This window comes from Archocentrus centrarchus, chromosome 22, assembly GCF_007364275.1.
Source record: "Archocentrus centrarchus isolate MPI-CPG fArcCen1 chromosome 22, fArcCen1, whole genome shotgun sequence".
Lineage (NCBI taxonomy): Eukaryota > Metazoa > Chordata > Actinopteri > Cichliformes > Cichlidae > Archocentrus > Archocentrus centrarchus.
Window position 1 is genome coordinate 28894217 of NC_044367.1, and position 18934 is coordinate 28913150.

General features: G+C 44.5%; 1 protein-coding gene across 1 annotated transcript in view; it reads left to right on the plus strand.

Annotated features, from left to right (window-relative positions):
• Positions 1-18934, plus strand: part of LOC115772842 (AT-rich interactive domain-containing protein 1B-like) — a 166651-nt gene that overhangs the window by 27176 nt on the left and 120541 nt on the right. The window contains exon 3 of the mRNA XM_030719254.1: positions 13825-13992. Coding sequence (XP_030575114.1) covers positions 13825-13992 — 168 coding nt within the window. The remainder of the gene's footprint in view (positions 1-13824; positions 13993-18934) is intronic.

Below are 18934 nucleotides of genomic sequence, written 5' to 3' on the forward strand. Positions count from 1 at the left end.
TGCACAGAAGAGCAAACATTACGGCACACATTAAAAAGTTAAACTACATAAACTAATAACTGTACATTTACAGAATGACGCCGCTGAAGAGCATGCTGGGAAAAGGTAGAGGAACATTGTGTTAGCAGCTGGGAGGAGCTCTGTTGCTGTATTCAGGAACAGTTGAGACAGAGGGAGGATGAAGAACAGAGAGCAGAGACGCTCCAAAATAACTTGACACCAGCAGAGTTTGTAGGTTTTATGGTTTAAAAAAATTAGATTCATTTTGTGATCACTGCTTCGTGCAGTCCTCTCACTCTGACACAGTGATGGGCAAAGACGAGGCTAAAAGATGTTAGCAGAAGAATAAACAGCTCAGCTGTGGAAGCACCAACAAAGCAGCAGCAAGTGACGTGTCGTTACATCGAAGTGAAAATGACGACGTGCAGACGAGGACGTGCGCTGAGTAATGTACATAGGCACAGCTGAACAAATTATCAGACCGCCCATCATAAAAATGGGAATATTTTACAAATCTGTCAAAAGTTTAAAGCGATGTTTCCAAACCAAATGTGAGCCGAGGCGCTCTCTGAAGTCAGAACTGAGTCGGGCACAACATTCAACCACTAAAACTATTTTTCTGTTCACAAATGCAACTAAATAACAGTAATTTTTCATCGTAATCAAAAAATAATAATGTGCTCTGCTATTTTTCTATTTTTCTGCTTTTTGAAAAACGGTAAATTTGAAAAATCATGGGTAACAACAATAATTATATTTGAGCATTAGAAATATGATTTTGATTAAAGCACTTGCACATACTGGTGGATGAACATTACAGAAAGATATGAAATGGTAATTATCATTATCAGCCAGCCCTACAAAGAGGTGCTGGTCAGTCGTCTTTATGATTGCACGCATATACGTTCTCCTCAGCGCTTCGACAGTCACACTAACATGAACGTCTCACACGCACACACTCAGGCTGCATCACTAGAAATGAGTAAAGGGAAATTACACCCTTAAGCAGTGGTTCCTTCATTCTCAAAAATAAGTTGAAATTAATTTATTTTATTTACACAGCTGTGCTTCGGCTCGGTGGGTGAGCAGGTGACCAGCTGTCATATGGCCGTGACCTTTACTGTCTGTCATCACTGTTCGCTATCCAATAAAGGCAAAATGGCCCAAAAGGAAATTAAAGAAACACTTCAGATCTCAATGGGAAAAAAATCATGCTGGATTTCATCGTTTGATGAAAATGAAAATGATCAACCTACAGAGGCTGAATTCAGAGACTGAAAATCAAAGTGAAAAATGATGCAGCAGCTGGAACATTTAGCCCAAATTTCATTACAGCAACTCTAAATGGTGCTCAGTAGTTTGTGTGGCCCCCCACGTGCTTGTATGCATCCTCCAGGAACTGCCTGCATACTCTCACCACATGAGGCCAGTCACTGTGGTCCACCAGGAGGAACTCAGGACCCACAGCACCAAAGTGGGCTCTGACAGTGGGTCCAAGGATTTCATCCTGATACCTGATGGCAGTCAGGGTGCTGTTGCCTAGCCTGTAGAGGTCTGTGTGTCCATCCATGGATATGCCTCCCCAGACCATCACTGACCCACCACCACAGGGCAGTGAGCACAGGGCCCACTAGAGGACATCTGGCCCTCAGACCACCCTTATGAAGTCTGATTGTTTGGTCAGAGACATTCACACCAGTGGCTGCTGGAGGTCATTTTGTAGCTCTGCAGTGCTCATCATGTTCCTCCTGCACCAAGGAGCAGATCCCGGTCCTGCTGATGGGTTAAGGACCTTCTCCGGCCCTGTCCAGCTCTCCTAGAGTACCTGCCTGTCTCCTGGAGTCTCCTCCATGCTCTGAGACTGTGCTGGGAGACACAGCAAACCTTCTGCCAATGGCACGTATTGATGTGCCATCCTGGAGGAGTTGGACTACCTGTGCAGCCTCTGTAGGGTCCAGGTATGACCTCATGCTACCAGCAGTGACTCTGACCCTAGCCAAATGTAGAATTAGTGAAAAACAGTCAGAAAAGATGAGGAGGAAAAAATGTGAGTGTCCTCCACCTGTAAAACATTCCTGTTTGGGGGGGTTGTCTCACTGTTAATATCATTGACACCAAAGCAGTTGAAACTGATTAACAGCCACCTCTGCTACTGAACTGACCAGAAGTTTACCTGACTTGATGTTTTATTTCATTTTTTGAACAGTGTATTTACTGTTCAGTTGCTACAGTAACTGAATGCAACTGTGTAATTAATGAAATAAACGTTTCCTTTTAGCAGCGTCTGTGGTGGGTCTGGGCATCGTACCCACGTGCCGATCGTTATGCTGAAATTACTTACTGGAATATTTGAGCAGAACGAGGAAATCTTAAGCAGTTTATTAAAGGCAGGCGTGCTCACACGTCAGTTTAACTCAGATTCACACATGAAGCATTAAGCAAATAACCCACAGGTGTCAAACTACAGTAACTGAGATTTAAAGCAGCCTGAACTAAAGGTGCAGCTATCATAGTAACTGTTGCTGGGTTAGAGGACTCAGTCACTGCATTGTGTCTGAGGCCCCGTTTCGTTTTGATGCGTTTCAGCCTTCCGTTTACACGATAGCGTTTCAGAAACGATCTGCGTTTGCAGGTGACACGTGAAATGATGAAAACGATGTAGTTCCCATGCCAGGCCACAAGTTGGCGTTGGTTTTCTCTTCTCAAAGCGTGTTTACGCAAGACGTGCATGCGTGGAGTGACACAGTAGGAAGCGCTGCAAATTGTTCATTACAATGTGAGAGGTTTTGTGTGGGCTGACGATGAGGTTGGATCGCTGCTGCACACAACGCTGAATTACAAAACGGTAAAAACACAAGAAACGCATAAGATGCACTCGTGAATCCGCGAGTACTGTTTGTCAATTTGCGCATGCGCAAAAAACTGTGGCGCGCAACCATAGTGCGCATGTGCGAGTCACCCGTTTTCAAACCATCCCGGTTTCAAGCGTTTACACGAAAACGCAGGTCGGTGCTTCTGAAACGCTCCACTCTGGACCCCGTTTCCGAAACACATCGTTTTCACTCCGTTGGCGAAACACATCAAAACGACACCGTTTTCATTTTGAAACGGTGTCGTGTAAACAGGGCCTAAATAGCACTCTGTGTGTGTGTGTGTGTGTGTGTGTGTGTGTGTGTGTGTGTGTGTGTGTGTGTGTGTTCTCTGTGTTTGTGTGTGTGTGTGTGTATGTGTTGCTTTTCTCTCACCATGTTGCCATGAAGTTGCACACAAACATGCCTTCTGTAAGTAAACGTTGCTGATGTCACTGATGTGTCAAAAGCATCAGCCCGTATTTATTGAGACAGTTCTGATTTCAAGTTTTATTTGAACAGAAATCATGTGTCCAAACAGTTCCTGTGAGTTATGAGGAGTTCGGTAGGACATTTATAACGTCGACTGAGCCTGTGCAGGGCTGTTCCTCACCAATGGTGAGAGTGAGGGCCTCTTGGAAGCACTTAGGGGCCCCGGGTGCTGCGGTTGTCTCTGGGGTTAATGCAGCCTGGGCTGCCGGCTCTGACGGATGGCTGGGAAGCCCCAATAAATCAGCCTCTCTGCCAGGAAAGATGGAGCGAGACGAGGGGTGGGGTGCAAAGGGGACCACTCCAGCTTCATCACGACCCTCCCTTTTTGAAAGACTCTTGAAATGTCGCAGGCTAATGTCATCCACGCTGGTACACACCACACACACTTTCTTTGTTCCATCTCCTCCACCTGCAGACCAGCACTCCATACCAACCCATGGGACCCTGAGCATTTTCACCTCACAATTAAAAAAGACATTAGGAGAGAGAAGGAAGGGAGTATAAAGAACAGAGAGAGCAGGATTGAAAGAACAGGAAGACAACGATATGGAAAGGCTGATTAATTAAGGGTTCCTCTCTGGCTACAGAATAGATGAAGTTTCAGGATCAATTAATTAGCAAGCTAGCCTACGCACGTCAATGGCTCTAATAGCCTGCTCTCATTTGTAACTTTTATTACCCCACTGCTGTGGAGTGGCTCTCAGCCAATCAAATGCCATGTGGAGCCCATGCTACATGGCCATTAACTAGAAAGGGGGGGGCCCACCCCATTCACACAGTGGTGTAAGTGATGTTATCAATTATATCAATATAAACCTTCTGTATGCCCATAATACAAAAAAGGATAAGAAAACTCAGACAGGAACATGGTTTCACTCACACACATAATCATATGCTGTGTGTTTATGTATCACCCTTTAAATGGTACTTTTTCATACGTTCGCTTTGTTACATTCCCCGCTGTCAGTGATTTCTTGCTGTTGCATTAGTCCTCCATCACTCTTGCTCAGAGAGGTGAAGTAATGTTGGGATTTGATATAATTTAGTGCTGAATGCAGCGAGCGGCGTAAAACGTCACAAACGGTGTGTTTGTGAAGGATCCGGGCTCGGCGCTCTGTGTCTGCACTGCTCTATACGTGCCTATTGATAAGATAAAAGAGCCGAGAGATGAAAGTGGAGCGAAACGGAGGGAGCACGGAAGAGAGAGAAAAGAAAGGGATGCTTTACGTCTTTGCCGAGTTACAGGGGGATTAGTAGCTGCTCTAATTGGCTCACGGAGAATTCATCTCAGTTTTCATCCAGATTAGATAGATTTTTTTACACAGGTCAAGTCTGGCATCTCACTTTCTGGGCTTCATTTGTACTGCAGAATGTGGAAGTGAGGAGGAGTGACATGCTATCAACATCTGAGAGCTGATCTGTGCAGGCAAAGCTTGGCATAATAATGGTGCTACCTAGATTCAGCTGCTGAGGCTGCTATGTAACAGGAGACGATGAAGATAGGGCCTGTTTATGTAGAGTACAGTGTTGACTGTGTGTCCACATAAAAGTTCATGTTTTCAAGAGAAGAGCTTTAAAATTGTATTCTTTATTTAAACGGTCAGTTTGCCCCAGATTCACCTCTCTGGCCTGCAGGGCTGCTGATCATCGCAGTGCTTTTGCTGCATCTTCATTTAAATATGACACGAGGGCACCAATCAGCAGCAGCGTTTCTTGCCAGGAATCATAACCTGCTTAGTCCAAAAACACACCCACACACACACACTCACAGAGGTCGCTGTCTCATATTTAACATGACCCACATGTCACCTGATCCCTGGATCAGGCCTCACACCGCTGTTGGTCTCAGGCAGTTTTTTCTGCTCTTGCATTTGTATGATGTCATAGAGAGGGGGTATCCCTAACATGGAAATCAGCTTTTTGCAAGGGGCAGCCAATCAGAAGGAAGTGGGTTTAACGGGACAAGTGCTTATTTCAGACACTGTGATTCATGCAAAGCTGCTCTAGTAGAGTCCACAAATAAACTTATGGTGGCGCTGTTGAGCAGAACAGGTGATTTTTTAAAGGAAATACTGTGAGTGCAGTCTTTAAATATTTAAATGTTTTATTCCGTCCCCAGAAAATCATGTCACTCTAATTAGGACAGCCGGAGACGGCGGCGTGTGTGTGAGCACGTTAGCATAGATTCACTTCAGCAACATGAGAAGTTATTAAAGGCATTGTGTGCTTGTTGTGTGAACCTTCCAAAAATGCCTACCTGCCCTCAACCTTTCAACCCTGTCATCATCACACCACCAGCACCTGATTGATCTGCAGCGCACAGAAGAAGCGATCATTGTGTCACCGTCATTTAACAAGGCAGAGCGTCTTGGTGTCAGCATCCGAGAGAGACAGGCTCGCAGCAGGGGATGTAAAACACGAGTATAATCTCCGGAGCCCACGGTGACCGCTAATGGCGAAAAAGCCTTTTTCAACTCAAAGCCCCCCTCTCCTCCCCTCCACCTTCTCCCTGTTCAGATGTAATTGACATGACTCCTACACAAGTTCAAGCCTGTCATCACAGCGAGCGGTGAGAAACGAGCTGAGCCGCCGCGTGTCGAAATGATTGATCTGAAAGACGTTTTGGGGCTATTTTGTGCTCAGTTGTGATGTTTACATGTGTCATCAGCTTTCTTTTGGTGGTAATTTAATGATGATTATTTTCTATCTGTCAAGACTGAATATAGTTTGAGTTTGAGAGAGTATTATGTGGCATACCTGCTGAATTTCCAGCATATCATTGAGAAATTCTGTGTCAGAACATCACAGCTTATTACTCTCACCTTCAGGTTTTTGGGAAAACTGCCTGCACCTCCCTCATTATCAGCACTCGAATCCTTTTCACACCCCTTTGTCCTCCATCTCTCTCGCTTATTTAGATCCATGTTTGACCCTCAGTAAATCACATGTGCTTTTTTTCTCACTGCCTCTTTCTCAATTTCCCGTCTTTTCTGTCTATCTTGGCGTCAGATTGGGGTCAGGAGTTTAGTAGGTGAAAAACATTTGGAGCCGGTGGCACGGGGCCCAGAGCCTCTCACAAAAAATAAATAAATAAAAAAAATTGCTGTTCACACACACATTACGGAGAGCATTAACCTGCCCTGCTCTGCCTCTCCAAATGTCTCCATTACGACTCTGCCTAGAACAACAGAGCCGCCGCTAGTGGAGCGGCCCCTTTGTGCTGCTTTTTTCCATCAATTGATGTGAGCAGAAACAGAGAATTAGGGAGAGGGAAAAATAAAGAAAGACAGACGGGGGCAGAGAGCAACCTTTGGCAGTCTTCAGAAAAAGATCCAAGATGGAAATAAAAAAAGCACGCCTGCGCGTCGATCAGATGATGGCTACACTGTCTGCTCGCTTTCATTCGCCGTCAGAGCGATTTGATGCTATCAGCAGGTCAAGAAGCCACACTCGTTCAATAGACAGGCCCATGTTTTCATTTAGGAAGAGAAATCTTGCAGTATATGAAGTGCACAAAGAAAAATGGCAGCCAAGTTTTTTTGCTGCTACCTAAACATGTTTCTGTATTTTTATATTTTCATTTGGCTCCAGGTTTACTGGCACCAGAGTCCCGTGTGTCCCTCCTCTCCCTCAATTTTTTTCTCTCGCTCCTCCCTTGACACCTAAGCTCATTCCTTAGGTGTCAAGGGCCTCCCAGTATATGAGGAGGGGGAGGAGCCAGAGAACGAGAGATCAAAGAGAGGCAGAGAGAGAGAGCACCGTCACCTTGGGGGGAGAGATACGAGAGCGATGACGAGAGCCGCGATGCATCCCCTCTTCCTTTCCCTTATGTTTAATCATGAGCCTGTTGGTGCTGATCCCTGCCTCCGACACTCTGCATTTCATTAAGGGCCTCACCTTCATTTCACCAGTGGATGTGGCGTGGACTCTGATCCTATCACCGCACCAAGCTGAAGACATTGGTTGATTTGTTTTGGTCCGAGTGTAATAATAACCTCCTGACGGCTGCACTCGCGCGCTCGTCTTTCATCTTTCTGCGGTACTGAGATGAAGGAGGTGATGTTCGTATCCTTGTGTGCAGCGTTCCTGTGGTTTTAGACGAAGCTGCATCTTAAAAATGAGAGAAAAAGTAGAATTCCCATCAGAGATCAGAGCTGAGTTTGAGTAGAAACAAAAGCATCTTTAGCCACGGCTGCAGCATGTCGAGTATGAATGCGTTACAATAAAAATTAGAGAATGATCTAAAAATGATCATTTTGTTCCTGCAGGATTTCACCAACACGTCTACTTTTTTTTGCTTTGTGTTTCTTTGTCATCATCTAAATAATTTTGAAATGTATCTTTCTTTATTACAGATAGACACACTTTAGAGTTATTTTGATACTTGTACCTGTTCTCATTGCTTTGACTGACAGACGTGTCAGCGCTGCCTTTTCCCTGCTGCGCTCCCTCGCTCAAGTTTCCTTTGATTATCTGCCATTAAGTTTTTAGAGTTACTGAACTGCTGAATGTAAACACAAAAATCCACTGTTTCATTTTGCACTCTGGTTACAAATGTAATTATTGTAATGTAGCCGGCTTTTGCATATTCACTTCAGTCCTTGAGTGATGCTGTGATTAACCAATGCGACTATAATTTAGTTGTAAAAAGGCAGTTATATCCTAAGTGCTCAAACATGCTACACGAGTGATTCAGAGCACTGGGGCACCTGAGAGCGGCTGGAGGCCTGTTTTCATTTGAAAATATTACAGAGGAAGAGCTCCCACCACGTTCTTCATCCTGTTCAGGGATTCGGGGGTCGGGAGTCTGTCCCAGCAAAGTGCAGAGACAGACGCTCGAACATGCTCGTCACTATTGTAGTCTTTATTTTTAGTCTAATTATTAGAATAAAGAGGGCATTCATCAGGGAAAATCCAAACAGGTATTCCAATAAAATATAAAAAGGAATGTAATAAGTAATAAGACATCTGCATGAAGCCTCAGCACGCTGGTCCTGTTGGAAAAAACTGAGAAAACTGAAGACATTTGTTTTTTAGTTTTTTGGCCACAGCGGCTTTTATTAACAGTGGAGAGTGACAGGATATTGGGAGGAGGGATACAGGGGGAGGACACGCAGGAAATGGCGACAGGCCGGGACTCAAACCTGCGCCGCCTGCACCGCTACGCGGCATATGTTTGCGGTCGCCTGCTCGACCTCTGAGCCACCCCGGCGCCCCAACTGAAGACATTTCATCTGCAGTTTTATTTTCACTTTCTTTGATTTCAGCTAATGAAACGGTTTTGATCGCACCAGTTTTAGTTAGTTTCACTTCACCAGCTTAACCAGCTCACCTTTAACTTCCTTCAGTTTCTCAATCAGCAGGTTTCTTATAAGATTAGGTCATTAAATAAAAATGAGATGTTTGGGTGTCAGTGTGACACATGCTGTAGTAGCAGGCAGATAGATGCAGAGGTCAGAGGGGTCAGTGACTAACTAAACAGTCTAACCGGGTTAACCGTGAAAAGAGCAAACTAAGCATGAAGAAGTGAACATTTATGCTGACTCCATCGTGCAGAGGAAACTTAGGAGCTGTTCATGAAGAAATAGCAGAAAACATAAATCAATATTACATTTTTGTGATGTTTTAACAGCAGACAGAATCAGTCGTGTTAAGTTAAACAAATGTGACAAAGCAGATTTTTATTTATGTAACTAATAACTGTGTGTACAGACTGAGTACTGCCTTTGGCAGCACTGCAGTTTATAAGAAGCTCCTTTTTGTCCTCATGCGCCTCCTTCAGCTGCCTCCCTGTTCACCCCCATCAGTGTGCACCTGGTGGTGTTTCAGGCCTGTATGTATTTGTCAGTCCTTCCGCTCTCATGCATTTCTCTGCTATAGCAGAGGTTTTATCTGCAGTGCTATTTTACATGATTCCTCCTCTCTCGTCTGTGTCACCCTTTTCTCTCCACATATCTGTGTGTCTGCATCACTTTCTTTATCTCGCTGTCTTTATCATGTGAAACATCACTTTATCTGTCCCTTTAAGTATTGCGGTGTGTAACACCCGTCCTCTATCTCCCTTCTTCTATCTATCCATCTCTGTCTCTCTAAACATCTTCCTTTGCCACTTTCTCTGGATCTGTGTTTGATTTTTTTAGCCGTTTATCCTCAGCTTCAGTCTTTGTCGGCTCGTCTAACTTCCTGCTTCCTGGAGCAGTTTTGAACTTTTTCGTGTTCAGCAGCATCGACGTGCAGGCCGACCAGCACGGCAGCGTGTGAATGTAAATGGTGATTCGCTGATGTGCGGGTCTGTCAGGCCTGTCACTTTGTGCATATGAGTGCGTTTAGGGGTCAGGGCGGTGGCACCGCTTAGCGCTCTGGTTGGCTGAGCCCATCTGTCACTCAAAAACGGGCAACCTGTGGTCCCAGTCAGCAGCCACCCGTAGCAGTGCTGTGACAGCGTTATGAAAATTCCCGTCTATTGCTCATTGGCCCAATTGAATTACAAGCACTGCCGTGTTCCATGCAAGGTTTTTTAAACGGCTGATTTAAGGAGCGCGCGCCCACACACACACACACACACACACACACACTGCTGCCTTGAATGAGGGTTAGCACAGCTATTTATTCGCAGCATTTGCAGAGCAGGAAGATATTGTCTGCCTTTTCATACGAGTCTTGTTTTGATAGATTTTTGATTGAGTTATTCTCAGTGTTTGTGTTCCTGTTTGTGTCTTTGTATCTTAATATGCCGCCAAGGCTTTTGTTTTCATCACACTGTTTCTGCAGTTTATGGTGAATTATTTGCTTCACAGGATGTCTATTCTGCGTCATTTCTCCCTACAGCACTTCACATCTGTTGTCATTTCATTACAGACATTTATTTGACACTGTGTGCCTGCCAAGACTCTCTGGATAAAGCACACTGTTATTTTGTCTGCTTCCACACACCTGAGTGGAAGAAAAAGGCAGGAAACTGTCTTATTTTCTGCTTCCAGCAGTTATTTTTATTGTTGTAACCGGCAGCACAGCAAGTCTGTTTATCACTAAGCATATTCTCAGTCAAAGAGAATCAGGTTTCAGACAGCTGGTGTGTACTCAGCAGGTACAGTACATTCATACAGTCGGGCCCAGCAATCAAACAGAAGCTGCATTTGAATGACTCTCTCTTCCCTCCCAAAGCCACAGTGACAGGTTGCTACTTGTTAGACCCGCAGTCAGCCTGCTGCCTCTGTGTACTTATTTGACTGACTGCCGGCATTTCTGCCTCACTTTCCTTTGTCTCCATATTCCTCTCTTCTGCTGGCTCACCTGATTGGCTGTCTACCTGCCTCTCTTTTCTTCAGTACGCTCAAAACAAATGCTCATCAAATATTCGATCATCTACCAAAAAAAACATGATTTAAAAAAGTGTTAATCGTGTCCTTAGTTGTCGTTCAGGTCAGCGTTTAGACCGCGGCCTCAGCTGCTGCACATTTAGCAACAGTGGACTGATGATGAAGCGGCCGTGCAGGTGGCAGTGCTGCGTGGAGACGGATGCTGAGGAAAGTACCCACAGACTCTCTATTAGTGATGAAAGTGAAAACTCAGCAATTAAGGCCCCTTACATTTCCTGTCAGTGAAAGTCCAGCGCCGACTCTGTTAAAGCTTGTGAGATGATGATGATGATGATGATGTATGAACCACTTCTTGTGTAGTGTAATTCAGCCTTAATCCCTCTACAGACTGCCCAAGTGATTCTCTGAGCAGTGTGCTGCTGTGTGTTTGGAAACATTTGTGAGGTTACGTGTCAGTAATTCTGCTCATTATCAAAGACGTGTTTCGTTGTATCGATGTGTTTCATTCCGGTTTCCTGTTTGGTGTCTTTATCCCATCGAGCTGCAGGAACGATCAGGGATGAAACATTCCTGTGTATGTGAGCGTGACTTCTACCTGAGTACATCAGACACATGATCCCGCGCTTTTTTATGACATCATCAGTGTTTTTATATTCAGTGTAGTGTGCAGTAGTACAGTGAACCCACATGAAAGTAACAGTACAAACTAAAATAAAATCTGCTGTCATTTAATCAGCCTGTTCTGACGTGTCCTATAGGAGAAGCTGTAATAAAACTAACTACATTAACAGTGTCTTAGTTGTCACTCTGTGAGCAGAGAACCAGAACTGCTGAAGGATACTGCTGTCATCAGCTGGGTGCTGAGGGCTCCAAGATCCAAAGAAATGTGCCTGTTAAAGCCTCACAGGACTCAAACTCCAAGTTATTACATTTTAAAACTGCAGTATCTAGTATGCTCACATACTTTTACCCTTCCAGTCACTTCCTCGTGATAGAAAGCAAAGAGAGGGAAGAGGTTAACGCTGGTGGGTTTGAGCCCTCACCAGTTTTAAAGATGAGCAAGTCTAGTGTCGTTTATTAGTTATGCTTGTAACAACGGTGTTACAGCACTACGAGGGTCTTTTTTTTGGAGGTGCAAACCTAAACATCCATTCTCTGTGTGATTTGTCTGCCACGCTGCCTACGTCCATCGATTCCTCCGTCTGTCTGTCACTGTCTGGCCGTATCCGCCGGCCTGCCTGTCATCGTATTTGTCTGAGGAGGAAAGAAACCCACCCATGGCTGTCTGCTCTCAATCTCCATGGCGACCTGATCCTGACCAATCCCAGAACAGTAGTGCTCCAGTTGAGACCCACGGTGTTACACCAGCCTGTCATCACTGATCACTGGATAGAGTTGCTTGTGTTTAGTCAGAGAGGCTTTGATCCACATCTAATGACGTGTGTGATAAAGAGAGAGCGAGCTTTGTTTGTATTTCTTACTTTAGCAAATCCCTGCGAACAGACGACTGTGCATTCACTTAAAGTATGTTGGAATCAAATACTGTGTGTGTGTGTGTGTGTGTGTGTGTGTGTGTGTGTGTGTGTGTGTGTGTGTGTGTGTGTGTGTGTGTGTTTCCCTGGCTTGCAGTAATGAATCCAGTCGTGCTGTTGGCATGAGCAGGGCCATGCTATTAACCTCTCTGCCAGCTAGACTGATCTCACCCTGTCTGTCTGTCTCATCGGCCTAATGACACACTCTCACACTCTAAGCACAGCGCACACACTCGCACACACACTCATGCACAGAAACCTGTCCTTTCTAATCAAATTTTCACTGAAGTGAAAAGTATTCTACATTGTCCAATCATCTCTATTCAGAGAGTGGAAAAGCTTCTGCCGGCACGGAGAGAATATTTCTTTTTTTTATTACCCACTCAGAGGAAGGTACTCTTCAAAACTGTTTGAAATGTATTAATCTCAACTGTTCCTCTGCAGCCAGATCAGATTTTAATATTTTTTTACAACATGACTTTTATGAGTGGGTCTCCTCGCTCAGAAGAGTCACAGTGAAACTGCAGTGTGCTCTTTGCTTTGAATCTGGGGGGCAGCACTGTAGTAGCTACGTCACGGTGGAGTCCCTTATAAGACTGTCCTTTGAGCTATAAATCACTCTGAGTTTGAGGGACTTTTATGTCGCCAAGCCTGCCACAGAAGATTTAAAGGGACATTTCAAAGTTTGGGCCACACGGCTTCACTCGCGCCCCAAATTACAGCCTGTATGCACCTTTAATGAGTTTGCAGCCGACTGAAGAAAAAAGCAACGTGACATAATGAGGAAGAAATATGACATGAAATGTGCTGTCATACTGCTTCACCCGTGGTCGTAAATGTTGTTTAATAATGTGTGCTGGGCTTCTGTGTGTGTGTGTGTGTGTGTGTGTGTGTGTGTGTAGCTGTGATTGTGTGGAGGAGAAACCCAGCCTCCATAGGAAATCCGTAGAGGAGTGAGGAGCACCTGGCGCTGTCTGTAGTCATAACAAACGACAAGAAGGGATTAAGGCTAGATTTGTGTTTGTGCCAGCTTGTTACATGCATTCCCTGTTCACATTCTCTCTCATAACCACCATGTAATGCAGCATTGGCACTTGGCATGGCTTTGCCCTCCTGAGTTAGTTCTTTAACTACACTGCTCTAAGACGCTGTGGCCCATCCACGTGTCCCTCATTAAGGTTACGGCCTACGATGGGGCCTGCAGTAATATCCAATACACCTCAGCCCATCTGTGAGCTGTCCGAGACACAGATAATGTAGAGAGGAGGATGCATTTGGCAAGGCAGAGGACATAAACTTAGAGGTATCTGCAGTGTGAGTTCATTAGGCAGAGCGCTGCTGGGAGACGGGTGGCAGCCTGCTCTGAGCTAAATTAAGAGCCTTTAGCTCAGGGACAATCAGATGAATCGCAAACCAGGACAAGGGACAGTTTGTGCAGACCTACGTGGGATGCTTTTGCTTCTGGCATGTATATGATTGACTACTGCAGTATGTTACCTGCCACCTGCTTTGATATCCTACTAATTGCACCTGGCACCCTCTCTGCATTGCTTTTAATTTAAAGTGAAAGTCTCGCTCTCAGTCCTGGCCTTAATATCGTCCCTCTAACTGTCATGTGATTGGTTGTTTCAGCAGGTGGTGCCATATGGCCAACAGGGGATGGTTGGCTACAGCCAGCAACCACAGCAGCAGCAGCAGGGGGGGCAGCAGGGAACCCCTCCATACTTCAGCCCCCCCCATCAGACTCCTCCAGGACCAACCCAGAGCCCCTACCTGCAGCCTCGACCGCCACTGCAACAGGTACGGGCGCACGGGCCGTGAACCAAGACACACACTGCTGCTTCCTGTAGGAAACAGATGTGAACACATTCACTTTCACCTCCTTTAAATGAGGGGAAAAGCAGCCATAACTCATTAAATAAATATTAATTATATCAGTCACACATGTTGCTTAGCATCGGCAGCGCTAACGTTGGAAATTTCAGCAGCAAAAAGGTTTCATCCAAATCTTTTTCCATGTGTTTGGAAAGAGCATCTTAAGGGAAAAACTCTGTGTGTGTGTGTGTGTGTGTTTGTGTGTGTGTGTGTGTGTGTGTGTGTGTGTGTGTGTGTGTGTGTGTGTGTGTGTGTGTGTGTGTGTGTGTGTGTGTTTGGGGGGGTGTCCAGGGCCATTACTCTTTTGCATTATTCATGAGATGCATTTTAGGTAAATCTCACATTCTGTGTTTCAAAATAGTTTTGTATTTTCTCGAAGCACGCACACTTTGCAGAAGCATTTGCATGCAGTATGTGTTTGAGAGATTGGACAATCATAGTGTATAAACACATATTGTATATTTTCAATGAGCGCAGGCCTGCCAGTGCAAACTAAATTCTCAGAACAACAAAGGGCCTGTTCTGCAGATATGGATCGAGATGTGTCCTGCCAAGTCTTAGCGTGATTTTCTGTAGAAGATTTCCACTGGGAAGCTGGCTTCAAGCAGTTGTTTTTTCGGAGCTGAGTGAAGTCTGCCCATGTGTTTCCCATCCACTCTGCAGCCAGAGGGATCTATCTATCAGCCTGCATGGAGTGACTCTGGCTCACAGTGTTGCCCTGGATCATTACAGAGCAGAACAGAGCAAAGCAAAAAAAACAGGACAAGAACTGGACAGGAAAGGAAAGATCAGATTGAAAAGGAGGAAAGAAAATCAGTTTGAACAGGATAAGTCAGATGATGGCCCGAGGCCTTCTGTAGGATCTGTACCATAGCTCACAAAGGCATTTACTTTCATTAAATCGATATCAGTCCATATCCAAAGCTGACTCACAGTGTTGCAAACACAAGCACTTCAGTGTGAAGCAAAAGGCTGAAGTCACAAATAAAACTGATGTTTGTGGAACTCCATTTATTCATTTCAAAGGGAAATTTTAAGTTCATAAAACTCTGCATTGGTATGGACTGAGGATTAGTAGTAACATCACTGAGAAGAGCAAAAGGATTTGCCTACTAACCATTATTTAAAAAGGGTTGTATTTTTATTCTGAGTATGTATTTGTTGATAATCATGACAGAACAGCAGCCACAGGTTAGATATCTGCTGTTGATGGTCCAGCTGGTACAGGACTGACTGTCAGAGAGACGATCCTTTCCCTCTGTAAAATGGTTTTAAAATAACATTAAAGCGTGCATCCGTGCAAAGAAGGGTTCAACAATAATTCCATATGTTATTTGGCACATACACTGGATAGGCCATTAGTGGTTCACAAATGTGTGTGCAGCCATTTAGTATCTGCACATGCTGCCTGCCGGTTGGCGGTGGTGGAGCTGTGCCTGTCGTGGTGGTTACACTGTGATTTACTGAGATGTAGTTAAAACTTGAATATTGTGCGCACCGAGACAAAATGCTGAGCAAAAAGCCGTCGCGAACACAAAAGCAGGTTGTCAAAAAGGAAATCATCAGCGTTAGCATATAGTAATTTTCATGCTGAGTGAACGTTTCAGCCAGTGCGGCTTTTGTCTCACGCTGAAAAAGCTCTTACTCTTGTTTCCTCACTTAACATGCTCTCACACACAGACTGTGCAGCCTACTGAGCAAACATTATTCACTCTAAGTGGCAGAGGCTCAGATCCATGGCCACGTTGACATTTTGTGACAGTAATGGTGTGTTTTCATCATAGCTGATCATGTGGCGGCAATTGACCCATGCTGACATTTATATACCAGGTAGTTCTACCCGAGCACTCCTATTGGCTGAAGCCATTTCACCTGTGCTGGTAAGTCCCGTATTGGTTGCTATGCCAACCTGTGGTCTCCCTCTGTTTTTCATTGTTATGCAAGCGCACTACTTTAAGGGCAAGCTCACGAGCTTGTCATGGCTACATAAAAGCCTTCAGCACCCACAGCATCAGCTCCCCCATCTTCACCTCCAACCATGAAACCCTCCCATGTTAAAGCGAGTACAATATTTAATGTTCCTTTAATGCAGCTGCTTTCTGTCTGTCTGTCACACCAAAGACCCGATCCGTCAGCCAATAAGCGCCTGGCTTTACGCGGGACACTCAGCTGTCACGGGGAAAGAAACCGTAACAGGTTTCATGTAAACGCATTATTAGGAACAGAAGTGGGCCTTTAGCATATACATATTTTTCACAAAATCAAAGTCCAAGCACTGCCATTATCTGCCAGGATTTATGCTGAATTAATTACTGAAAATTCACAATATTGATCATCAAAAACATGACATTTTAAACATAACAAAAACAAGCATTAAGACTAAATTAACTGGTCATTGATTGAGTGAGAGAGGGAAACAAACACCAGAAAATACGCTTAAAGTACAAAGAAAGTTGGTCTTTGATTTTGGATCGGAGAGGTAAACATGTTTGGAAAATTGAACTTACACAGTGTGCTTGGCCAAGATTACAAATAGAAGATTGTGTGTGCCTTCAGCTCAGCGCTGTATCACTTTCATTTTTCTGTTCTGAGCGAGTGTGTGGCTTTCTGTCACTTTTTGTATACTGTGTCTGTGTGTGCACTAATCAACCGAGTGTGCTGCAGCGATTCTGAGCTGTGAAAAGGTCAAACCGTGACCTTTGTCTGTGATTCCGGGCTGAAATGAGACATGATGTGAGCCGCACAGAACGGATTATACGCATACACATACACACAATTGCGAGCGCACGCCAGATTAGGATGTCATTGTGGTATTGACCTCTGTTTTTTGACCCTGCATTACTCTGAGAAATCCAAGCTGAAAAGTTCTTTATTTTGTTCTTCCGGCACTCTCCGCAGTTCCTTTCCCCCCACTCCACTCCCATTAACCCTAGCCAGAGGACATCCTCCAGTTGATGGAACCGTTCCAGCTGCCTTTGACACAGAATTTGCTCTGCAACCAAGCGCTATTAGCTGGTTTTGTAACAAATCGAAGTGAAAATGCTGCCTTTCTTTGAGTCTGTTGCACTGCTGTGACCTCATCTGATTGCGAGGAGCAAAGCAGGCTAAAAAGGCATTTCTAAGACATCAAGGCTCATACAAAGAGTAAAAATATATTTCTTTGCACCAGGGAAGGAGAAAAAATAAATGTGTGGTATGTTGGTGGATTTTGAATGGCTGTTTGAGAATGCCAGATATTTTTAAGTAGATGATTGTGAGTAATAGTTTTAATAAGACTGTTACACGACTTTATTTGACTGACTTTATTCTCTGGATGTGAATATGTCAACTTCCACCAAAGTCTGAATCAAATACAAAAATTGTAAGACAAATGATTCCTGCTTTGTGAAAAATATTCCAAAGCCACTGAAGCCCCTTTTCTGGAAGTAAAGTTTAAAGACACCCTATAAATATCATGACCCTCAGAGTGAGGCAGATCACTTTAAAGGAGCAGTCTGTGCCCTTTCTTTCTTTCATGGCTGTATTACGCGTGACGCAGAGCAGATGAAGCCCGTGATATTTTGTTACGATGCTATAACTCATAAAATGAAAATGAGAGTGCTATCATTTCAAGAATTTGGAGATAATTTTTATGGCGTGTTTGCTTTATTGGGCAGTATACAGCAGAGTGTGGCAGGACAGACAACACTGGCCCACTGCCAGCCTTAAACTCAGAACGAGGACATGGTGCAGGCTTTGATCAGCTGCTCCACACCCTTTAATTTTTCACTAAGAAACAGTGTGTTAAATTGATGTTTGCAGAGTAATTACATGCAACAGAATATAGCCTTGTCAGCCTTGTCTGAGCAGAATTTATGGTGAATATGCTGTTCAGTAGTTTATGGGTGAATAGTGGAGTCATCAGGATTTGACTGCTGGCCTTTGAAAAAAGGAAGTCAGTCCCTGAAACATTTACGTCCCGCTGTGAAAAAAAAAACTACCCATCTACTTTCCTTTGTAAAACTGATTCCAATTTCTTTATTGACTATTTCCCCTTCCTGTCTGAGAGTAGCCTCTTGGGGGTGGGGGGGGGGGGGTGCTTTGGTATAGATGAACTCTCAGCTGATTGGAGGAGACACAGAGACCTACATGGGAGGAAGCTGGTTCACTCAGTTTGATGCTGTTAGTGTTTCCACCAGTGTCAGCTGATAAAACAACATCATCAGCTGGTAGGTCACATTTTCCTTTTCAGTGATAAAGTAACTGCTGCACGTGTGTCTGCTGCGATGTTTCACTGATCGAAACCCTGAAACCCTGAAAAGGTTTGCTGCACAACCATGTGAAGCCTTGTGCCTGTTGGATAATTTCCCTGAATCATTTTGTGTATTATGACAATGCCAAGTAACAGTAAGGGTTTTGAGTTACAATTTTAATGCTCTAAAATGGCAAGATGTTATGAGTACATTAGCAGTGTCCAGTAACTGTTTTTAAAAGTAACTAGTTACTGATATTACAACAAGATTACTGCTGTATTAACTGATCATCAGTGTGAGCGCCCAATTTGCTGCTCTGGAGCATTCAGGTGTGCTAACACGATGCTGCAATCTTCCCAGGAGTGGACGTCCCGGCAAACTCACCCCAAGCAATAGGTCAGCATGGTAGAGGAGGCCTGAGGATTTGGGCTCCTCACAGTCACTGAGTGGACCCCAAACTTCTCTGTACACCCCAAAGTGTTCTAGAGTCAAATGTGAGGCCGTCTGTCCTACAGCTAAACTGGGTCATCCGTAGGACAGTGATCCCAATCTCCAGCAGAAGGGCAGAAAAAGAAACTAATTGAGCAGTTGCATTGGTGCAGTTAAAGCCCTCAGAGAGATGTGACAGTCACGGG